A 25,348-nucleotide genomic window follows, 5' to 3' on the forward strand; every position below is an offset into this window, starting at 1 on the left:
GATAACCATTGAATAATTCAGAATTTAAACCCAAATAGCACCCAATTCCACCTACAGTGCACCAATTCTGATGAGGGTGCCATTTGGGACAGATCACCAGTCTTATCTTCTTAGGCTACTCAATTGTAACTGGTTTTATTTGTTAAGCACGTTGAACAGCATTTGTTGTAAGAAATTGTATCTTGCCGAGACCTGGTAAACAAGTTCACAGAGGGTGTCAGCCTCAACTACAAATACCTCCAGCGCTGGAGAGGCGGTTGGGCATGAAGAAGCTACAGTTAGACATCCTGACCACTGAGGGGAACCTTGCCTGCAGCTCTGGTTCTACTGACTCAGACTCCTGCTCCGGGAGGTCCTCCTGTAGCTACATCTCTGACTTCCCCCGGAACATCTAGAACTAAAACACTTTCTAGGACACATTCTAGAACTTCTAGACATTATACACTGCTCAAAAAAATAAAGTGAACACTAAAATAACACATCCTAGATCTGAATGAATGAAATATTCTTATTAAATATTTTTTTCTTTACATAGTTGAATGTGCTGACAACAAAATCACACAAATATTATCAATGGAAATCAAATTTATCAACCCATGGAGGTCTGGATTTGGAGTCACACTCAAAATTAAAGTGGAAAACCACACTACAGGCTGATCCAACTTTGATGTAATGTCCTTAAAACAAGTCAAAATGAGGCTCAGTAGTGTGTGTGGCCTCCACATGCCTGTACGACCTCCCTATATCGCCTGGGCATGCTCCTGATGAGGTGGCGGATGGTCTCCTGAGGGATCTCCTCCCAGACCTGGACTAAAGCATCCGCCAACTCCTGGACAGTCTGTGGTGCAACGTGGCGTTGGTGGATGGAGCGAGACATGATGTCCCAGATGTGCTCAATTGGATTCAGGTCTGGGGAACGGGCGGGCCAGTCCATAGCATCAATGCCTTCCTCTTGCAGGAACTGCTGACACACTCAAGCCACATGATGTCTAGCATTGTCTTGCATTAGGAGGAACCCAGGGCCAACCACACCAGCATATGGTCTCACAAGGGGTCTGAGGATCTCATCTCGGTACCTAATGGCAGTCAGGCTACCTCTGGCGAGCACATGGAGGGCTGTGCGGCCCCCCCAAAGAAATGCCACCCAACACCATGATTGACCCACCGCCAAACCGGTCATGCTGGAGGATGTTGCAGGCAGCAGAACGTTCTCCACGGCGTCTCCAGACTCTGTCACGTCTGTCACCTGCTTTCATCTGTGAAGAGCACAGGGCGCCAGTGGCGAATTTACCAATCTTGGTGTTCTCTGGCAAATGCCAAACGTCCTGCACGGTTTTGGGCTGTAAGCACAACCCCCACCTGTGGATTTCGGGCCCTCATACCACCCTCATGGAGTCTGTTTCTGACCGTTTGAGCAGACACATGCACATTTGTGGCCTGCTGGAGGTAATTTTGCAGGGCTCTGGCAGTGCTCCTCCTTGCACAAAGGCAGAGGTAGCGGTCCTGCTGCTGGGTTGTTGCCCTCCTACGGCCTCATCCACGTCTCCTGATGTACTGGCCTGTCTCCTGGTAGCGCCTCCATGCTCTGGACACTACGTTGATGTAACAGTATAAGACGGTCTAAAGTTATACTGTTACACTGACAAACACAGCAAACCTTCTTGCCACAGCCCGCATTGATGTGCCATCCTGGATGAGCTGCACTACCTGAGCCACTCGTGTGGGTTGTAGACTACATCTCATGCTACCACTAGAGTGAAAGAACCGCCAGCATTCAAAAGTGACCAAAACATCAGTCAGGAAGCATAGGAACTGAGAAGTGGTCTGTGGTCACCACCTGCAGAACCACTCCTTTATTGGGGGTGTCTTGCTAATTGCCTATAATTTCCACCTGTTGTCTATTCCATTTGCACAACAGCATGTGAAATTTATTGTCAATCAGTGTTGCTTCCTAAGTGGACAGTTTGATTTCACAGAAGTGTGATTGACTTGGAGTTATATTGTGTTTAAGTGTTCCCTTTATTTATTTGAGCAGTGTATATCTTCTAGGTCCTCCACATCTAGTGACAGACACTGTAACAAACGACAGAAATGACCGCTGCAGCCTGACAGGTTGAAGATCCTGGGCGGTAGTCTGGATAGTCCCTACACCACTGGATAGTCCACCAGGTAGCTCCAGGCAACAAGCTAGTCCTAGCCCACCAGCCACACTGAAGCCAAGGCCATGTCTCCAGCTACCAGGAGGTGATAAGGGTGACGGCAGACACCATAGCTCCACGCACGTCTCCTGCTACTCCTCCCCAAACGCCTCCCCCATCTCCTTGAGGTTCAAGACTCGTTCTGCCTCTGGAATACTACCACTGCCCTCGTCTGCCTGCTATTGGTCATTACAAAACAGGCAAGATGGAGGACAAAGTGGAGTCTGTGGCTGTTTCCATGGCTGCTTCGACTGTCACATCTTCACCTGACTGCAAACACGGCATCAACAGCTCCAACTCCACTGTCCACTCCAAGACTCCAATTTCAGACCGCGTAGACCATTCCAACACTGATGACAGTGAGAAAGATTACTATGGTGAGAGAGCTGTTTGAGGTCGTGCCAGGGAAAGGTGACCCTCTCGTCCTGCACCGCTGGCAGCAACGACACCTGGAGGGCAATGTGTAACAGAAGGTCTGTACAAATTACCAGGCCCATAAAGAATGGCTATGGTCAAAAGTAGTGCACTATATAGGGAATTAGTGTGCCATTTTGGACGTACACCTTGTCATGATTTGTGGGGTTTGGTGGTAATCTAATATAAAGTCATTTATTCTAAACTAAGGTCCCCCTTAAACGCTGGAGGATTGCCGTGTTGATGATCTCCATCATCAGGATGCTGCTGCCAGCGAGACTGAAGGGCAGAGGCACCCCCGCCTCCGGCTACGGCAAGATGGGGAAATTCACAGGCAAGAACATGAGCGACTATGTTGGACGAGGACAGCAAAACACAGAGTTGTGTTTCAGGCTGAGTGACAAGACAAGACAGGACCAGGGGAGGAGAGAAAGAAGACTCAGGCCATGAGCCTTGCAGACACAGACCCAGCCAAACCCAAGGACAGCTCCCCTGACAATAGGCCTGTAGAGAAGACTCCCACCAGCAGCAACACTAGCACTATTCCCCAGCCAGCCGAGTCCCACGGTACCAAACCCACCCAGACCAGCTCCTCTCTGGACCAGTCCCCCCTCCACATGCCCCCGACACCGGTGACCCCGACCTGGAAGAGACACCAGCAGGAGATGCGTGTAAGGAGGACGTTTCTGGAGGTCCAATCATACCACGCCGCCCTCGCCTCAGCAAACAGCCAGCCAACCTGGAAGCCCATCCAGGAGGCAGCCCCGCCCCTCTGAAACACCCCTCTGATCTCCTCAGCCCACCCTCACAGCCCAGCTCTGATCAGCCAGCCTCTGATCTCCTCAGCCCACCCTCACAGCCCAGCTCTGATCAGCCAGCCTCTGATTCTCTCGGCCTACCCTCACAGCCAGCCTCTGGTCTCCTTGACCGACACAGTCTTAGGAATCCACACTGCTTCCACCACCAAACGGCTAGTGCAGTGATGGAGGCGTGTCACTCGAAGGCTATTTGTATAGATCAACATGGAGTATTTGTTTTGGTGCCAAAGTATTCAGAACTAATACATATTCTATGGGGGCATAGTCATGGTAGTAAAAATAATGGCCTGCCCAGCATTTTTATACATGACCCTAAGCATGATGGGATGTTAACTGCTTAATTAACTCAGGAACCACACCTGTGTGAAAGCACCTGCCTTCAATATACTTTGTATCCCTCATTTACTCGTGTTTCCATTATTTTAGCAGTTACCTATAGCTGGCCTATACTTGGTTATGAGGTGTGCTGAAATGTATACCGCTAAGTTGCTAACTGTATCTGAATGTCATGTAAGCTTAGCTAGCAAGAAATCTCAACATCAGGTGACAAGTTCAAATGGGTTGATTCTTACTGCTCTCTGCTTTTGTACTCTCTTTGAGAACTATCACTGTTGTAGTCTTGCTGCTTGGCAAGGCCTGCTGTTCACTCTAATCTAACTTCATTGTGAATAAACATAACACACTGTATTATACACAAACAATTCTATGAGGATTGTCAATTGATTGAATTTCAATGAGTCCTTTGTCCGCAACAAAATGGTCAACAATGCGCAAAGAATAGGCCTATTTAACTGTATTACACAGATGGTCTACTTTCTCATCTGAGATGCATTTGTCTTATTGATATCCGCCACCAGGTGGCAGACTTGTTATACTCGTATCAATCTCATGAAGCAACAATGAGAGTATGGGGATGAAAAGGAGGCAGCAAATGGAAATTCTGGGTTAACCAATATTGAGCCATCCAATATTTTCTTTTCCATTTCCAGTAGATAATTACTGCCCAAGGAGCAGTTGTTAAATCTCATTCAAATATATTTTGAGAGATTATATAATACAGTGTGAAGTAGACTTCAATCAAAGAAGATTATTTGTGCTGTAAAGCATTGCCAACATACTACTTTACATCTGAGAATCACACAACCATTTAAAAAGTTTTATTTCTACCATACACAAACTGTACAGCACAGCGCATATCTGCTTATGAAATAGTCAAAGTAATAGGAACTTTCGATTTACAAACTACTTGAACTGAAAAAACAACATTTGAAAGAAAATGTCCAATACAATTTCATCATACTAATATCATTCCACAAAAATCCAGTTAACATTACAAAACATCAAATACTAAACAGAGAAAAATAAATATTCTTCACAAAACTTCCTGAGCAAACAATGTGTGGTATGTTAATTAAATATTACGAATGATAAATTAACACAATTATTAAGTTAAACAAACCGTCAATGATTACATTTTTAAAGATTACAATTCTTTAGAATGAGTTGAGTATTTGGATAAAGTATTTTCCTCAACAAGTGTCCTAAATTTGGCTTTGTTTTGCAGATATGCACTTCCAATTCCTCCTCAGGAAATGTGTAGCAGGCCAAGTCAAACTCAATTTATTGTAACTTGATAAGACTATCAACCCATGCAAACGTCAAAATAATAACATTTTCTTGTGACATCAAGAGCAATGCTTACAAACAAAGAAAGCTTCATCTTTTTCTGGAACCCCAGGGCAATAGAACTAATCTGAAATACAAAATAAAAAAGTGCAACTGATTCACAACTCAATTTAAAAATAAATAATAAACAATTGAAAATAAACAGTTAAGAACTAACAATATCATTGTTTGTTTGTCTCTTTTTGCTCCATAATAGTGATGAACTGAACATTTATATTGACAGTTGTCCATTATTGACAATATGGCCTTGATTTACCAAGGTGCAAACGCTTATTGAATCTGGCCCTAAAGAACCTGCAGTGATATTTACGCCACCAAGTGCTTTGGGGGGATATTTTAAAATTGATGTGACATACAGAAACTGAAATGCCACTGACCACCATTAAGTATATATTAGCTAACATGTTATGTATGTAAGGATGTCAGAATAGCTTAAACCAGAGTAAATGTTTGTATGGTGGTGTTACATTTCTTCGAGCAACTTCTGCTTTCCCACGCTGAAGAGATGTAAAAAGTAGAAAAGCACTAACACTTCCTACCCTGTGAAACTTCAAGACCTGACTTTGAGATTACAGCTACAGTACCGAGACGATGCTTAAAGATTTGAAATGGCATATAAACATTAAGAACATTTTCTCCTTTGAAAAGTGTACTGTACAATAAATTAGACACCAGCCACATAACTGTCCTACCACAAAACAGAGTACCGTATATTTTATGTATTCATTTACATGTAGGCACATATATGCACACACAGCATGTGCACAGAAGGCAGTTTAATATCTATATCATTTAAGAAAAAAGTCGGTGGATTTTTCCATTTTCTTAGTGCTGTCAGTTGCTCTATTCGAGCGACACACTCAAGTTGAATCTGATTCAGTTCATTGAATGAAATAAAATAATGTTGCATTTTGCGAACAGCTGAAAGCAATTCCCCTAATTGCAGTCAACTTAACATATTGTTGAATTAAGAGATGTACACTAACATTGCATTTTTAGATCTTACCATACATTCAGTGTTGAATATTAAATAGAAAGCAAAAGCAACAATTAAAAAACATGATGATTCTGGATTATTCTGGTAGAGTTCTCCACCTTCGTGGGAGATACAAATGATTGTATTATGACTTGATCTGATATATAAATAAACCACCACTAGATGACGTAAGAGAGCTATGGTTGAAACTGGAACGTGCTTCAATGTAATTTACAATGTGCAGAATTAGTCAAAAGATTAAATATTTAGCATTTTACAATGATAGAAATAAATACAAATGTGTGGAAATAAATACGTTGATGAATAAGGATTATAAATAATAATAATATAAAAAAGACAAAAAATAAATAGATTTAAATCAAGCAAACCATTCAAAAGAATTAAGTGCAAGGGGGGTAGAAATCTCACCAGAAGAAACATGTCAAGTGAATACAGAAGCGTTAAAAAACAATACAAATTCTTTTTGGCTGGTAATTGTCTCAGTGCAATGTATTCAACGGTGAAATGTCGACACATTTCCCAAAGCCTTGTCTTATACATGCAACTAAGCCAGCACTGCACACAGCCATCCAGTGCCATTATCCCAACTCAAAGATACCTCCTCTTGATGGCTCGACAGCTTAAACGTGGATTCCCTTCATAGCCTGTTTGATATTATCCAAGAGAGCCTTACACTCGGGAGAGTAGTCATGCTCAGAGCTGTTGTACATATCTGTTAACGTGTTTACATAGGCTTCGAAATTATGCTCGCTGATGGGCCCCTGAAATACAAACATTTTCAAATATTAGTTCACAAACTGAAGCTTATAGTGACAATAATAATTTAATGTCACTATAGATATAGACAGTCCGATCTAGAATTATTGGCACCCTTGATAAAGATGAGCAAAACATACTGTGTAAAATAATACAATACTGAGCTATATTCTCAAAAACATTCAAAAATGATATTACTTTAGACTTACATAATTGCTCAGATAAAGAGATGTTGTTTAACATGTCATTTGTTTTTCTCAAAAAGATAGGGGTCAACATGACTGGCACCCCTGTTATCAATACCTCACCTTGCGGGCAGAATGGCACTGAGCCTTTTCCTAAAATGTTTTAAGAAATTGAAGGACACATCTGGAAGGATTTTAGACCATTCCTCCAAACTCCAGGCATTTCAATTGTAGGATGACATGAAAATAGAGCTCTTTGGCCCAGCACACCAGTGGTGGGTTTGGAGTCGAAATAGATATACATTAGCAGAAAATACCCCCAAACATATTGTAAAATATGGTGGTGAATCTTTGATGTTATGGGGCTTTCCACTGGTCCTGGGGCCCTTGTTAAGGTCAACGGCATAATCAACTTTACCCAGTTCCAGGGCTGTGTCCGAATACCTATACTTACATCCTAAATTGTAGCCATTTTGGGTATGCGAAAATAGGCAGTTTTATAGTATGTGACATTTTGATGTTGTATGCTTTAAATGCCAGGATGTCATACTCATTTGGGTTTCTCATCTAGAATTCACTGCACACTATTGATGAAGACAATCATCTTTTCACAGCTGAAAACAGCTGATAATCAGAATAGGGGACACACTTTACAAAAATGATGGAATGGTAGGGAACAAGGGCGAATGGGCATTAGATGACGCCTTATCAATATGAATGAGTATTATGTTGATATTTGTTGCTTACAGCATACCTTTTTACTAGGCAGTACGTTCTAAATAGTATGTAGTACGATTAGTACACAGTATGTCGTTTATATGTAACTAGTAAGCAAGCCAGATTTCAGACACAGCCCAGGAAATTTTAGCCAAAAACCAGGTTGCCTCTGCCAGGAGGCTGAATCTTGGCTGCAAGTGGATCTTCCAGCAAGACAATAACTACAAGCACACGTCAAAATCCACAAAGAAATTGTTACTTGACCACAAAATCAACATTTTAAAATGGCCATCTCAGTGTCCGGACTTGAACCCCATTAAAAACCTGTGGTTTGAATTTGAGGGCAGTCTATAAGAGCAGGCGAATTATATCAAGGATCTGGAAAGATGTGGATGAATGGTCTAAACTCTCTCCAAATCTGTTCTCCAATCTCAAAACATTTTAGAAAAAGGCTCAGTGCCATTATCCTCGCACGGCGAGGCATTAAAAGGTATTGAAAACAGGAGTGCCAATAATTTTGACCCCTATCTTTCTGAGAAAATAAATTATTACCTGTTAAATAAAATAATTTTATTAGCATACAATATAGCTCAGTATTTTGTATTTATTTGATAAAAGCTGCATGTGCAAGTGAGGAGGTTCGTATGAGGCCCACTGTACCATTTGAGGCAGTTGGATATCTGTGAGACTGTTGATGAGAGCTTGGCTGAGGTGACCTAACTCCTTCAGAAGGCTGTCGTTGTGCTGTTCAATCATCTTGTTCTCCTCCTCAATTGTCTTCAGGTTACATTCCATCGATGAAATCTGCTTTCAGGGGAGAGGGAAAGTTGTCAACCTGAACCGGGCATGAATCCTTTAAAAAACATATCACAGTTGTGGATAGTTACTTGGGTCTGCAGTTGCATCATGTCAGCTTCTATTTTCAGGTTGGATTCATTCAGTTCTTTGATTTCATGATCCAAGTGTTGCACGTCATTGTTGTTGTCGACTCCTGTTTGAAAATAGGAAATACTCGCATGAAAATCAAGCTAAACCTGCTGCTTCAGTGAATCAACTAGCAGGGGGACTAAACATACTTTGATGGTACTGAGATGAAATTTCCATAACATACATTATCCTGCCAAAGCATACATGTACAGTCCACCAGCACAAATAGAACATGTTTGTAAACCATATATTAATGCCTTACCACTGCTGGCTTGAAGTTTAATAGTCATCATCTCCTCTCCTGTCATCTTCTTCTTAATACTCTGAGCATTAAGAGGGCATCCAGACAAACTATTTACAAATAAAATGAAAAATAATGAGAAACTTCACTTACAAACTTCAAAATAAACTTGTTTCATTAGTATTGTATGGGACACAATGAATGGAGTGAATGCAGGCTAACCTTCTATGGGTGACAAACACGTTATTGGCGTGTCCAAGGCCATTGCAACCGGGCAGGGGACAGTGGGGCAGTTCCTGTTTGCAGGCCTTATTCCAGGGGAAGGGGAGGCCATTGATGGATGACTCTTTATGCCTCTTGGCAGCAAGGGGGCAGCTCCCTGCACTGCGGTGAGATGTGTACTTCCCTGATGTGTGGCCCTGGCCATCACAACCCATCACTGGACACCTAGCAGGGAGACAAACAAGGGGTTCGTTAAGGAGGGTGATACATTTCTATCTGAACGTTTTGTAATGTATCGTATAGAACAGATATGCTTATATCAGGTCTATTCATTCTATTTCAGCAACATTCAGAACGTTTAACATTACTGAATACACCCCAGGAGTCAGGTTTATTACTACCTGGTGTCCTCCCCTTGTACTGCTACTGTAGTGGAGGGAGTCATGTTGTAACACAGACTGTTGACAATGTTCTGAGTGCCCCTGTGAGAGATGCCTATTCTCATTCAGATGAGGCAGAGGAGAAAGATTGTCACCAGTAAGCTGTTTTTTCCTCAGAATAGTTTTGCAGTTGAAACCATTTGATATGACAGAGGTAGTAAATACCGTATGATCTGAGATATGTCAACATATCGCTGTTCACAGTTTCGGTACAATGGAAATGTAAGTAGATCAAAATGCTGTCGAACTGAGTTGAGACGACTTTCCTTAACCTCTTAAACCACACATAATAAATGCATATATACTCAAACAAATAATTTTCACAGTTCATAAACATCCCTCACGAACTAGACCGGAAGATTTGTCAAACCATTATGTTGATTAATCCAGTAAAATGCTGATTAAAAATGTAGTCAACAAAACTGACAACAGGCTCAAATAATCGTAGCAACCAAGTTGTTAATCCACAAAAACTTTAGAATAATTTACACATTCAGATTGAACCTACATAAACAAAACATCTTGTTGAATATTATTAAGAGTTATAAGGGTAATTACATTTCCCAGGTCAGTAATGGAGTGACATGAATTACACATAATTGTCATGTAGGGTTTCCGACCCCTTCCCTTATTGGTAAAGGTGAAAGGCAGGCTGAGATGGTACATAGAAGTAGTGTACAAACAGAACAGAGTGCTACTGTAACAAAGATTGTTGCACTCTGTTGTTCAGTAGAGCACCAGTAGCACTTAGAGGACAAAACAACCCCAACCACATTACTTACATTCATCCATACACTACAGGTGTATGTAGACTCCTAGGGAAAAATGCTATCTGGAACCTAAAAGGGTTCTTTGGCTGTCCCCATAGGAGGACCCTTTGAAGAACCCTTTTTCGTTCCAGGAAGAGCCCCTTTGGTTCCAAGAAGAACCCTTTTGAGTTTCATGTAGAACCTATTCCACAGATGGTTCAACATGGAACCCAAAATTACACCTGGAACCACAAAGGTTTATCCTTTGGGGACAGCTGAAGAACCCTTTTGGAACCCTTTTTTCTAAGAGTATAAGGCATCGGGACAATGGAATAATGCCATATGGCCAACAATTTACAATAATCTAATAGCCTTACAGATGCACTACATGTAGGTTCTCTCACCCACCCTCTTGTGCATGAGATATATTCCAGTCTAACTCCTAATGTTTTGGCCCTGCATTAGTATCTCAAAAGAAGGGTAAATCTGTCCAGATGTAGATGTAAACAAGGTCTCATACATCTGAGCTTGGATTTAAGCAGTAATCAAGTACATCATTTCCCCCCCAATAATACTTTTTTACCAGTGGTGGAAAAAGTACCAAATGTCATACATGAGTAAAAGTATAGATACCTTAATAGAAAGTTACTCAAGTAAAAGTGAAAGTCAGACATTAAAATACTACTTGAGTAAAAGTCTAAAAGTATTTGGTTTTAAATATACTTAAGTCTCAAAAGTACATGTAATTGCTAAAATATACTTAAGTATAAAAAGTAAAAGTATAAATAATTTAATATCCTTATATTAAGCAAAGCAGACGGCACCATTTTCTTGTTTTTAAGATGTGGATAGCCAGGGGTACACTCCAACATTATTTACAAAAGATGCATGTGTTTATTGAGTCCGCCAGTCCAGAGGCAGTAGGGATACCCACGTGTTCTCTTGACAAGTGCTTGAATTTGATAGTTTTCCTGTCTTGCTAAACATTCAAAATGTAACGGGTACTTTTGGTTGTCGGAGAAAATGTATCGAGTAAAAAGTACATTATTTTATTTCGTCAGGTAAAAGTTAAAGTAGTCAAAAATATAAATAGTAAAGTACAGATACCCCAAAAAACTACTTAGGTAGTACTTTAATATTTTTACTTAAGTACTTTACATACTGCTTTTTACAGAGACAACTGCATCTTGAATAATTAAGCTTTGATCACATCCCATAGTATGGTGGACCTTAAATAAACAATACAAGAACACAATGCACACAAGAGCATGATAAGCCAGATGTTCTATTAAGACAACAAAACATATTACAACGTTTGAAACATGTTAACGTTGTTAATCCTTGAAAGATAGTTTTCCTGTTCATAATTTACTAAAGCTATTTCCTTTTTATCTTTCTGGAATAATGACCTCTTTACAACACGATACAAGTACTTTCATTCACATAGGCATGCATGCCAGCACTAGAATAGTTAACAAGAAAATGTAAAAACTAAAACAACCAATATGAAACAGAAATCATATCTTACTTTATTTCTTGGTCGTCTTTTTCATCTCTGTTTGGTGTAAGCTTCAAGCCTCCCTTTCTGGCACGTGGACATCCTGACAAACTACAAATGTTTAGAGACAATATGGTTTAACAATAATGAACACTACTTTAGGGCTAAAATAAAGCAAACTCTTTCATCAGTGATAAGATGATGTTCTCACATAGCCTGTCATTGGAAACAACATTAAGCAACAACAAGAATCAATCAGTTAAATCGCAGTTTATTAATTATCTAAAATGTATAAACTAAATCAAAAATAAATACCTAGACAATGAGATTCAAACACATCCCTATTCATCTACTCAGTAATTTGTGTGATCCAGTCTAGACTACCTTCTGTGTGAAGAATAATTCCCTGTCACATGTCCAGATCCATCACAACTAGGTGTTGGGCACCTGCAGGCGGAGAGACCGACAGAACAGGCAAAGCTCAGTGCCACGTTGTCTGGGACAATGATATCATATTTAAATGCATGAATTTAAAAAAATAAACGTATGAGGTCAGTAGATACCCAGTACATCGCATAATGTATATGTATGCAGCCTGATCACATGAATTGGAGAAAAGTCCATATTCAATATAGTCAATGTATGACTAAAACGACATGAGACCAGGTGGAATGTATAATGCAAAAAAATGAAACAGCACAAAGTTGAATCAGTGAACCCACACAGGTGAATGACATGTCTATAAACAGTGGTAAGATGATGACTGACAGGACAACACGTACTTTAGTTCCTGAGAGTTGGCTGCCATCAGTGATTTGAGAGTCTTGTCAGCCAGGGGACACCCAGATACACTACAGACAGAGGATCCACACCAGAGTTATCACAATGCTATTTGAAAAAAAAAAAAAAAATCCCTTTCATTTTCAGCAGCATATAATACCGATCAATATGAAACAGTCAACATAGTTCCTCTGAACCAGGCCGTACAGTATTTACTAGCTGGTGTTAAGTGTCTAATTACCTTCGATGTGATGCATAATTTCCTGTAACATGGCCACTACCGTCACAGCCAGGGGTAGGACAGCTGCAGAGAACACAACACTTAGTTAGACTCTACAATACATGGACTTCTGATACAGTGTATTAACCTTTTTAACATGACGTTGAATTGCATTAGTGGAAGCGGAAGTTAGTACAGCAGGAAATTTAGTCATTTCGATGTTTATTTTCAATGTTTATTTGGTGTGGCAAAAGTTGTTCGTAAATCCCTTGGCAGATCTAATGGTTTTCTGTAAACTACTCAATCATACCTTACCATAGAGTGGATACTAATTCCATAGAACATGCAGTCTAACTACAAAGTCAAGAGTGGTAAGCTCATTTTGAGGACATACGGACATGTAAAAACTCACTTTTAACAAGATACATTCTTCACATGAACCTGCAGACATACCAGTCACAACAACATGTAATATATAATAGGTAACAATATAAGAGCTAATAACAGGAAAGATTGTGTCCAGCGCATTTCACTGGGCGTGTATTCATTCACCACAATTATAGTGCCCTATTTAAACAGGTCTGGTTTGGGAATTACACTTTTGTTATTAATACTGACCATCTGTCAGCTGACCTTTTTAGAGGGAAATACACATGATACATAGATGACTGAGCAAAGAAGCAGCAAGATGTCAATTTGTCCCTTCCCTGGACCTCCAGAATGAGCAGACCCAACATTAAACGTGATATACCTCATCAGCTCTTTCTTAGAGTCTCTTAAGAGCATATCGGTCTTGGGGCTGAACATGCTTGCGTCTCCAGAGTAGCCCTGGTCCTCCAGAGAAGCGTCATCAAAATCTTCCTGCTGAGACATAGGTATGTTTGAAATGGACCCTTCGCACTATATAGTGAACTACTTTTTAACAGAACCCTATGGGCCCTGGTTAAAAGTAGTGCATTACATAGGGAATAGGGTGCCATTACTGATGCAGTCTTAATAATAGTATCCTTAAAAATAATAATAGTGTCCTTAAAAATCTCCTTAACCCCATTACTTCTTGTGTCAGTCTTAAGTCTTGAACATGATCTAAAAGTGAATTATCAATGAAAACACCCCACTTAAAAAAACTCTTAAAACACAAGCCTAGGAGTTGGGGGGTAAGTCTGAGTGATTACGCTTAAGAATACTTACAGTAAACCATACATCCATTTAAAGTCGGATAATCCACACGGACGGTATTTATATGGATATGTAATGTAAAACATTTTGATTTACTTTCTCAAAGATTCTGTGTTCAGCACCAGATGTTGTCGTCAGTGAATTATTTACAGGACAAATGTCAACAACAACCAGGAATACCAGCTGTGAAGTACATGCTCTTTAACATGAGATTTATTAGGAACATACACTGTGTTCACAATTATCTATCATTATATATTATATTGTATGCCCATATCACCCTTATAGATCAGGGACCTGTTGGTATGTTAATGTTCATGTTTATCAATTAGCTATATTTTCTCTTCTTCAACAAATTTAACAAAACAAGCTTTCTTCTTCTGTTTCATAGGTACCTTATACAGTATTTCCTGTGTATTTAAAAGGAGGAACAGCAAAGTTGTTATTTTTTACCTCTCTGTCGTGCATTATTTGTTGCTGTGCTTTGCTGAAGTTGAGAGGGGTGTCCCAGGTGTCTCTCTCGCACAGGGCCTGGTAGAAGGCAGGGCTGATGTGCACACTTCTGGCCTGCTTGGACAGAGTGGACTCAGGAGGGGACTGGGTAGCGTCTCCCAAAGGCACCTGGGGTGGGGCTTTCACCTCCCGACCCTTCTTCATACTCAGGTCCAGAGTGCCGTTCTCATCCACTTCTATGGGCATGTCCTAAAGGAGAATAAATTCACAAGGTAAACTCAGTTATAGTCATAAGGTTACAATGAAGTCACTTTTATTAAATAGTCAACAGTTCACAAAAAAGGAGAGACTGATGTCAGTCTGTATTGGAATGAGAAATGAGAGTTACTGTACTGAAATGAATACACCACTATGATAAGCCCTTTTAACCTAACGCAATACTTTAACGGTATACCTTTCTAAAAATAACAACGTGTATAATTCCTGTGAGAAATAACTTCAATTGCCTCTCAAATATACATTTACATGAAAATAAGACATGTCGTGATTATCTAACACCAGGGTAAAGTATGGTGTTAAGCCAGCATTAATTCTGTTGAACAAAATAATAAATCGCTCCTTGGTGTATAGTTTGTCAGTGACAGCTGTGTCATCGGTCTGTTTTCTAGGACACAATACCAAGATGGCAGCTGTGGGTGCTGGTTTTAGGTCATCACCATTAAAACAAAAATGAAAAGCTTAATGTAGCATAAGTTCTCTCATTGACAGATGTGTTACTCATTCTGTGCTAAGTCAAACGCTATGTGCACTTGTGGCTTATTAGGTTTTATAGTATTAGAAGTTTTACCTCATTAAATGCTGAAATGTGGCCTACATCTGGCATATGTCCCATTATACCTATGTTCAATTATTTTTTTTAATTTTAATTTTCTACATAAGACAGCCTTTCAAATGAATGAATGGGTATAATTTTCATGGTCATTGCATGTGTGGCTATCCATTTTAATGCGTGTGATGGTGACGTGTGTAGACGTGTGCGGTAACATCTCAATCGCAGGAGAGATAGATGAGCATTCAACATTGAGTTGTGATGCTTTTCTTGCCTTTGCATTACTGGTAGCCTACAGAGGTACAGACACATCGGAGTTGCATGGCCCCATACGGAGTATGCTACATAAGTCTTCTGCAAAAGAGGACAGATGATTAACTTGTTAACACTGTTTTATTCATTCAGTGGGTTGGTACCTGGTACAAGGCCACATTATCAGCTCACCAAGCTGGGTCCTGTACTGTGTAGGTGTTGGAAACCTTGAATCATCTATCTATCATTATTCTGACATTAATTACATACTGTAGAGAGGCCTTGTTTGGGTTTTGAGACATTCATTGTCATGCAGTTAAACTTAATGCATAGGAAGGCCATATTTCAGTTCAGTTGAGAGGATCACAGTTTTCTGCCTATTGGACAGGGCAGTGGGGGTTTTCCCACTAGAGATTATATAGGATGTGCACAAAGGGGTCAAATTGTAAACTAAACTGGTGCACATTTAATAAAATCGGGGAGATTTTGATTTTGTGAGAATAAAATATTTCAGCTAATGAGTTCTTCAGCTGTTGTATAGGCCATCTGATAGAGGCAGAGCTTATCCTGGATAATATATTACTAAGCTAAATATCTTACGCCATCTGCAGCATGCAAGACACACTTTCATACAGTTATTCTTTTTCCCCCCTCTCTCCCTTTGTCTATTACCATGAAAGTAGAAAGTAAATGCATGACCACATGTTTTACAGGAACTACAGACTCTTACTGTAATTGTCATTTCTTCTTATGATGTGATTACACAAATGTTATTTTGTGTACATTAATGCTTTACGGAGGGGGACCTCTTGTTTCACCGCCACCAGAGACAACGTTTCCTTTGCCAAAAACTGTCCTTTTGATGTTTCACCCTTTTTATAAACAAATCAGAGTTGCTTTAAAATGACCACATGAAATAATTGGTCTAATTTGACTACCTTTGTGGAGGACGCCAGGGGCCGACCCGAGATGGACTCCATGTTGCTTCGGTAGCGGGTGGAGAGGTTGAGGATGGCAGTGGTGGCAGTGGTGGCTTGGAGCCCCTCACCTCCAGGTTTGTAATGGCTGGGTGGGCTGTGGCGTTCAGGGCCTGGCGTGGGCAGGCGGTTGCCGGGGGCGCCCAGAAAGCCAGTGTACTTTAGAGCTGTTGGATAACAGAACTCAGATACAGAAACTTTCACAAAAATGTGGGAATACGTGATTATACCCCCTACATTATAACATACAGTATGGTACATGTCATCAGCACGTTCATTTTTACACTGTGGTTGCAGTGGGATCAGTCTGTGCTTGAATAGAAAAGGTCTGTGTTGATAAAAAATATATATATATTAAACAAGCATGAATATCTTGTTTACAGGAACCTTGTAAGTGTGTTGCATACTCTTAGTTGGGTTGTTGTCTGATCATGTATTTACATAGTGTCCTACTGAGCTGCAAATTTGTGGCAGAAGATGAGCAACGCTTGCACATTAAATCCCTTTAATGTGGCTTGACACGCTGTTATGGTACAGCCAATCTCCCTCCGCCCCCCTTTGAATCAAATCAAATGTGCGAAACTCACAGTCAGGGAAGTGTGAAGAAGAGATTTCTTGGTCCTGGTTGGGTGCCATCAGAGGTTGCTTGCCGAAGACCTGTGCATCAAAGCTGGCGTAATCAAAGCGGATCTTGCTGTACTTGTCCATGTCCTTGGTGAGGTTGGCTTGCAAGGCGGCGGTGACAGGATGGTGATGGGCGAACCTGTAGTTGTACTGATTCAACTCCAACTTCTTCATGAGGGGGCCGAGAGGCCTGGTTGGAGAAGAATCCAAGAAGACGAGGTGTTGTTGGATTTGATGAGGAAAGTGGCTACTGTATGTGTCAAATAAAACGCATGTAAGGATCCAGGAAATTGACACATGCACACAAGTGGGCAGGAAAGTGGCTACAGTGTCAAATAAAATGCATAGGATATGATATTGACACATGAATGCACATTATGCATGGGCTGTGGAAGAGGTGGTGATGATTTTGGAAGTAATCTACATTATAGTGTGAATAATATCCATATGAGGTGGCTGTGAAGTAATGGACACAGTGTTGTTTGAATAATATCAATGTCCTCCTCCTGGATGTGGGATCTGATCTGTATTGTAGACGCACACACAGGCATGTTACCCAACTAATTCATTTTGTATGGGTTGGCAGTCTGCCTGTGATTTTTCTACAGGGAACAAAGAGTTGTGATGCTCTGTGTCCCTAATAGGGAGAATCTCATGGGACCTTAAACCATTGCTTAAGAACAAGTGATAGTGAGAAACCGTGTCTGTGAAGTTTTGATAGGCTGTATATTGTAATTCCTTTTACAATACACTGCATAAATAAACTGGATACGATACTGTAAATGTTAACCAACATACCTCCTGATTTTATATGATATTGCAATTGACACACTTTGTTTTGTATCAAAGGGACTATGCTCTCTCCGAACTTCAATCAATTAGTTTCAAAGTATAGCTTTCGATGTCTCAATGGTTTACTGTCATCATAATGTATGCGCACATACACGTTGATAATTGTCAACAGTCAAAATGACAATATTGCAAAATTACAGCTATAATACATATTATAACATACATTCTCCCCTCGTGATTTTACCTGGACAATCGTTCAGGTGCTTGTCTGCATTTGGGGCTCTCCTCTTGAGGTTTGGAGACTTTCACTGCAGCAGCAATGGGGCAGCCTGAGAGACTGGGGGGGGAGGAGTAGGAGGAGATCAAACCCATTGAACCTGTCTATGTACAGTATGTCATGTTTAATGGGTTAGTCCTGCAGGATGTACCTCCGGTGGGTGCTACGGTTGCTGTTTACATGGCCCCTTCCTGTGCACCCGGGAGTAGGACACTTGAGGACGTTTTCATGCATGGCCAGGACTGGAGACAGACAGGAGAGGGACAGTAGGTGAAACAGTAGGCTCAGTAGAAGGAGAGATTTACTATACAATCAGTGGTGACGAATATTCTGCATCAGTGGTGACGAATATTCTGCATCAGTGGTGACGAATATACTGCGTCAGTGGTGACGAATATACTGCGTCAGTGGTGACGAATATACTGCATCAGTGGTGACTAATATACTGCGTCAGTGGTGACGAATATACTGCGTCAGTGGTGACTAATATACTGTGTCAGTGGTGACGAATATACTGCGTCAGTGGTGATGAATATACTGCGTCAGTGGTGACTAATATACTGCGTCAGTGGTGTGTCAGTGGTGACTAATATACTGCGTCAGTGGTGACGAATATACTGCGTCAGTGGTGACGAATATACTGCGTCAGTGGTGACTGCGTCAGTGGTGACGAATATACTGCGTCAGTGGTGACTAATATACTGCGTCAGTGGTGACTAATATACTGCGTCAGCGGTGACGAATATACTGCGTCAGTGGTGACTAATATACTGCATCAGTGGTGACGAATATACTGCGTCAGTGGTGACTAATATACTGTGTCAGTGGTGACGAATATACTGCGTCAGTGGTGACGAATATACTGCGTCAGTGGTGATGAATATACTGCGTCAGTGGTGACTAATATACTGCGTCAGTGGTGACTAATATACTGCGTCAGTGGTGACTAATATACTGCGTCAGTGGTGACGAATATACTGCGTCAGTGGTGACGAATATACTGTGTCAGTGGTGCCGAATATACTGCGTCAGTGGTGACTAATATACTGCGTCAGTGGTGACGAATATACTGCGTCAGCGGTGGAATATACTGCGTCAGTGGTGACTAATATACTGCGTCAGTGGTGACTAATATACTGCGTCAGTGGTGACTAATATACTGCGTCAGTGGTGACGAATATACTGCGGCAGTGGTGACGAATATACTGCGTCAGTGGTAAGGAATATACTGCGTCAGTGGTGACTAATATACTGCGTCAGTGGTGACGAATATACTGCGTCAGTGGTGACGAATATACTGCGTCAGTGGTGAGGAATATACCGCGTCGGTGGTGAGGAATATACTGCGTCAGTGGTTACGAATATACTGCGTCAGTGGTGACGAATAAACTGCATCAGTGGTGACTAATATATTGCATCAGTGGTGACGAATAAACTGCGTCAGTGGTGACTAATATACTGCGTCAGTGGTGACAAATATACTGCGTCAGTGGTGATGAATAAACTGCGTCAGTGGTGACGAATAAACTGCGTCAGTAGTGAAGAATATACTGCGTCAGTGGTGACGAATATACTGCGTCAGTGGTGACGAATATACTGCGTCAGTGGTGACGAATATACTGCGTCAGTGGTGACCGAGTTCATGGGGGGATCAAGAGTTAACACAATAACAGAGCACAAAATGATAATACTGGAAAATAATAATGTATCCAGAGTGATCAAGGTAAACTAAAGGCATACAGTCTGCTTGTTCATTTATAGAAACATCAATTCTATTCACACGTTCTTTGTACTGACATCAGAGAAAAACCAAGAGCACAGATCCTTAGAAAAGTCATACAATTATGGACACAAGCATATCTAACTAACACTGTTCCCATTGTCAGTGCACTGTGTGTTGGTCGCATAATATAAATACCTTAGTAGCAATAAAAATAGAACAAAAAGCACTACGTCATCATGCACAGCCTTTTATCCACCAGTTGATGGAAACTCTGGTGGGGAAAAGCTCATATGATTTCATGCAGATGTTTAAATATTCACATGAAAATCTGTGGCCAATTGGATGGAAACCTAGCTAGAGTTGGAGTTCTACTCTGTGTCCTTGGGAACTTTTCTCTTCTGTACATATTTTCCAATTAGTTTGCAGGAGTTGTCTATTTATTTTTGAATACGGCATTAGCAACCACTTTGATTTGCAAACATTGCTTCTGGTGTAAGAGCACATGCTTTCATATTGAAAAAAGTTAATTACTTTTTCTGTTCCTTTTGTAACATTACTGTTTAATGTTGGATGCTTGTTATGTTACATTGAAATGACTAAACCACAGCCAATAAAAAACCTTTACAATATTCAGAAATTACAAGAAAACTGTAGGTGACAACAAGTCTCACTTCATTATTCTATAAATGTAGAATGAATGCCCCTCAATCAGTTTCTGGAACCACTTGATAACTTTGAAGGTTTTATTTAAACATCAGTAAAAAAGCATCACTTGCTATTCTATACATATGTAGGATCTTAATTTCACCTATATTGTCAGAGAAAAATAATCCTGCAGCAACATGATGTGAACATTTAGTCCATAATGTTGCTTGATCGGTGGTTAGGGCATTAGCTGGCCTAAAGTAGGCTACAGGGAAAGTACAATTCTGTTCATCTATAATGTATGTACATCACGAAGCTCATCTCCATTTACAGCTGTGCAGGAAAGCTCTCAGCAATAAAATAGTGATCAAATTAAGATCCTACACCTGTATGTACATGTAGATGTAAGTGAAGATACATTGGTATTGTCCTGACTTTCAAGAATACCTGATGTACATACATGTATGTCTGAGTGACTTACTCTCTGGGGGGACTCTGACTTTGTGGGGACAGCCAGACAGACTCCTGTGGTGGGGGTACAGACCCGTGACATGGCCAGTGCCGTCACAACCAGGGGTAGGACACCTTATATCCTTCTTATCTGGTCGTGGAGAGTCTGGGAGGAGGAAAATAACAGGAGCGCTTAGATTAATACATAGACAATCACATATACATTCCATAACAATCTTATGACACCTTCAAGAGTGTTGCAGTATCATTCTTAACATGCTTTGTAACCTTCACTAGCCACACAAGCAAAGAGTGCAACAAAGGTAATAGCTTTTGGTAAAATTCTAATGAACTTGAGTTTGATTTTTCATTAAACTTGTAAAGAGTTGCTTGCATGAATGTTCCTCGAAACTATTTTAAGTGAGATTCTGAGAAATGCTAGAATGAATCTGTATGTACATAGAAACAAATAGATTAAAGTACAGTATCATGCAAAGAGCCAGACACTTTTCGCAAAATGCTTCTATATTAATCTGTCCTTTTAGTTAAGGCTTCCAGTTCAACACAGGGCATTGACTTCTTAATGCCCATCCATCGAAAGATTACATGTGGGATTACACATTAGGCTGCAGTCATTTGAAGAATCAGTGGAAAACATGAGGGGTACTTTGGGCGGATTTAAGACTTATGGTCATGGTTAAATATCCAGTTGATTCCTATCAAAATCCAATATTCTGGGAAGTAGCAATTCCATCAGAAGATTTTGTTATTTTTTTTATTTTAGTCTGGTTATTTATTACTTCAATTGTTGCCAAAATGTTTCGTACTTAAGAGGATTTTCCCCGCTGAATATGATTCTTTATTATTTTGACGTTTCGAAGCATCTCATCATTGAAATCACAAGTGGTCTAATTCATACTAGATAAACATGCATAATCATGTCTGCTGCATACTTATTTTATGCCCACTACTCTTCATTAGAATAAGTGCAATATTCACTGTATGTAGTTGTATTGTTCTCAAGTGGCCTTAATAGTACACATTCAAAAACAAAGGATGGACTTAAAAGGGTCCTCACTGTCATTACGATGATAAAAAGCTGTTATAAAATAAAACATCTAGAATTGACAAAGAAATAAGATATTTTCAAATGAAGTATTTGTACCTTTGCATCCATGATAGCCCACCCTGGTGTCCACATCCAGTAGCCGTTGGTGCCTCCTCTCATTGGTCATCTGCTCCAGTAGGAACCTATCCATCTCCCTGTAGGCATTGTGGAGGACCTGCCTCTGCTCTGACTGCAATGCCATGGCCTGTTCCAGGAGACTCAGGTTCACCCTCCCTCTGTCCCAGTCTCTGTCTCCTCTGTCTCTTTCTCCTCTGTCTCTGTCTCCTCTGTCCATCTCCAGGCTCAGGGGTCTCTCCATCTCCTGCAGGCCCAGGGCCCAGGCCTCCAGCCGAGGAGGCCTCTCCACCTCTGGCTCCCCCTCACTGTCCTCCTCACTGGGGGTTGATCGGTAGAGCCGCAGGGTCCCTGTCTGGAAGGGACCTGCTCTGCCCATGTTGTACCCACTAAGGACCGAGTCAGGATCATGGTCTCTCATGTGTAGGTAGTCGTTTCTCCCCAATAGGTATCTTTCTCCGGTGGTGGCTTTGGAGGGGCTGCTGATAGAGCCATTGGAGCCATTCACCCTTGCAGAATGAGACAGGGACAGAGGCTCCCACTCGGCTTCCCAGCTGTCTCTGTATGGGCTTTTACGTGGCGACGATCTGCAAGTCATACTCATCCTGTCCTGACTTTGGTCTTCTTCCTCTTCTTCTTGGTTTCGTTCTGCCACTTCTTCGTCCTCCAGAGTTTCCGAGGCTGCAGCCTCCTGATGGGGAAAGTCAGTCACCACTTCAGACCATCCAAAGGAATCATGGAGTTTTGTTATTGCGTCCTGGCAGCCATTTCTCTTGGGCTCGTTAAGTGTTTCTGAGTATCCATCTTAGAAACAAAGTAAAAGCAAATGAGAACAAAAACTATGGTGTGATGTTTTTTTCAAGCTTGAGTCAATTGTTCATATTAAGGCCATGCTTTTCAGAGAACATTTGGTTAGGCAGAGAGAGTAACAATCTTGTATGTCCTCACTTCAGCTTAGTCATAATGTTTTGTAGAGACACTTTTTCCTATCTAGAAAACGCATGTCTTGTTATTTGAAATGACTGTTAAGAGGATTGGCAAATACAATATGTAATGAAAATAGTAATAGTATGGACAGGACAGCAACTGCAAGATTTCCTGGCAATTCCTCAAGTACATCAGAGATAATACACGAGACATTTGTTTTGGCTAGTTGAACATGAAACCTAAAGATGAGGATCAAGATTGTCTTCCTCTTCTTTGAAATCTCTAATCAGAATACAACAACTTGATGTGGATTTAGACGGACCAGATAATGACAGAGATTTACATGGGTTGTGGCACTGAACATCAGTTTTAGGTAGTTGAGGTGTACGTCAAGCAGGGCTTTGTGATTTTAAAGATATTAACTTGTCAATCACACACAACTCATTTAAGAACCCATATTCATATGTAAGCACAAGAACCAAGAAAGAGGAAAACATTTCAGTATTACATTTTTTACAAAAATCCTGATTTCCCTTGATTCTTTCTTTCTTTTTATGAATCTTTTTTCAATAGGTCATTATACTGAGTGCACCTGAGAATTGATTTTTACATTGATTCTTTACTAAAAGCTTTTCAAATAAAGCTTTTCCGCTTTTTATCAGTGGACATTTTTATGGACATATCAAAATGTTAACTATATCCCAGGACTGCGTGTAATGGTCAAATATATTTGACATGACATTTGAATTTCTGGTTTCAAGAATTGTTCAGTTTAAGTGAAACAAACAGAAAAGCTAGGCTCTTATATCTCCAAAATGTATGTTAAATGACTCTTAATATAGTGACACCCCTGATTATATTAATATTAAGTCATGGTCAATGATTAACAATGGAGCGCTATCATCTGGATTGATTCACTAAAATATCTTTTGATCCCCCAAATCATTGAAACTTATTTTCAGTGCTAAAGCTCTTTAGTGAGGCCATAAGACTTTTTACTCTATAAATCATAAGTAGGCTGTACAGGTACGTCACAGAGCAAATTAAAAGTAAGAGGGGGGGTCCAATAGGTTGATAGATCTGGAGATAATTTAGGATGCAATTATGTAGGCTATATAATCTAGTAAGTGGATTCCACTGAGGATGATAAAGGCATTACCAAACCGATACTACTAGTCATTAGCAGGCCATAGTATACAACTTAATCCCCCAAAATAAAAGCTGCTAAATGCAGGAAGTGTATCGCTCTGACTTATCTGGCAAACCTGTTTTATTTATTATTTATTTATTTACCTTTATTTAACCAGGTAGGCAAGTTGAGAACAAGTTCTCATTTACAATTGCGACCTGGCCAAGATAAAGCAAAGCAGTTCGACAGATACAACGACACAGAGTTACACATGGAGTAAAACAAACATACAGTCAATAATACAGTATAAACAAGTCTATATACAATGTGAGCAAATGAGGTGAGAAGGGAGGTAAAGGCAAAAAAGGCCATGGTGGCGAAATAAATACAGTATAGCAAGAAAAACACTGGAAAGGTAGTTTTGCAATGGAAGAATGTGCAAAGTAGAAATAAAAATAATGGGGTGCAAAGGAGCAAAATAAATAAATTAATTAAAATTAAATACAGTTGGGAAAGAGGTAGTTGTTTGGGCTAAATTATAGGTGGGCTATGTACAGGTGCAGTAATCTGTGAGCTGCTCTGACAGTTGGTGCTTAAAGCTAGTGAGGGAGATAAGTGTTTCCAGTTTCAGAGATTTTTGTAGTTCGTTCCAGTCATTGGCAGCAGAGAACTGGAAGGAGAGGCGGCCAAAGAAAGAATTGGTTTTGGGGGTGACTAGAGAGATATACCTGCTGGAGCGTGTGCTACAGGTGGGAGATGCTATGGTGACCAGCGAGCTGAGATAAGGGGGGACTTTACCTAGCAGGGTCTTGTAGATGACATGGAGCCAGTGGGTTTGGTGACGAGTATGAAGCGAGGGCCAGCCAACGAGAGCGTACAGGTCGCAATGGTGGGTAGTATATGGGAATATGGTTTTGAAGCATATGATTTTGGATTGTGTAAATGTAGGGATGTGATGTATATTCACTACCACAATACAAGGCAGGTGAAGACAGACCAGCAACAGAGGAAGTAGGTGAATGAAATAGACATGGTTAAACTCCTTTTTTGATGCAAAATA

The 25,348-nt window shown here is 40.6% G+C and overlaps 1 protein-coding gene across 9 annotated transcripts in view; it reads right to left on the reverse strand.

The window, feature by feature from the left end:
• Positions 1 to 4,572: 4,572 nt before the first annotated feature.
• The window catches only part of LOC112260616 (suppression of tumorigenicity 18 protein), a 64,213-nt gene continuing 43,437 nt past the window's right edge, over positions 4,573 to 25,348 (reverse strand). For 4 of the 9 annotated variants that reach the window (XM_024435870.2, XM_024435876.1, XM_024435874.2 and 1 more), the window contains 17 exons: positions 22,215 to 23,036; positions 21,081 to 21,215; positions 18,383 to 18,473; positions 18,199 to 18,291; positions 17,126 to 17,412; positions 16,500 to 16,705; positions 14,481 to 14,729; positions 13,600 to 13,712; positions 12,870 to 12,932; positions 12,631 to 12,699; positions 12,233 to 12,295; positions 11,879 to 11,959; positions 9,162 to 9,386; positions 8,961 to 9,049; positions 8,659 to 8,762; positions 8,432 to 8,578; positions 4,573 to 6,874 (listed from right to left, as the gene is read on the reverse strand). In XM_024435870.2, the coding sequence (XP_024291638.1) occupies positions 6,734 to 6,874; positions 8,432 to 8,578; positions 8,659 to 8,762; positions 8,961 to 9,049; positions 9,162 to 9,386; positions 11,879 to 11,959; positions 12,233 to 12,295; positions 12,631 to 12,699; positions 12,870 to 12,932; positions 13,600 to 13,712; positions 14,481 to 14,729; positions 16,500 to 16,705; positions 17,126 to 17,412; positions 18,199 to 18,291; positions 18,383 to 18,473; positions 21,081 to 21,215; positions 22,215 to 23,036 (2,978 nt within the window). In that variant the 3' untranslated portion in view covers positions 4,573 to 6,733. Of the gene's footprint in view, positions 6,875 to 8,431; positions 8,579 to 8,658; positions 8,763 to 8,960; positions 9,050 to 9,161; positions 9,387 to 11,878; positions 11,960 to 12,232; positions 12,296 to 12,630; positions 12,700 to 12,869; positions 12,933 to 13,599; positions 13,713 to 14,480; positions 14,730 to 16,499; positions 16,706 to 17,125; positions 17,413 to 18,198; positions 18,292 to 18,382; positions 18,474 to 21,080; positions 21,216 to 22,214; positions 23,037 to 25,348 lie in introns of those variants that run through there. The other 5 variants (XM_042328841.1, XM_024435873.2, XM_024435872.2 and 2 more) reach the window with 5 other exon arrangements.

The sequence above is a fragment of the Oncorhynchus tshawytscha genome, linkage group LG10 (genome assembly GCF_018296145.1).
Source record: "Oncorhynchus tshawytscha isolate Ot180627B linkage group LG10, Otsh_v2.0, whole genome shotgun sequence".
Lineage (NCBI taxonomy): Eukaryota > Metazoa > Chordata > Actinopteri > Salmoniformes > Salmonidae > Oncorhynchus > Oncorhynchus tshawytscha.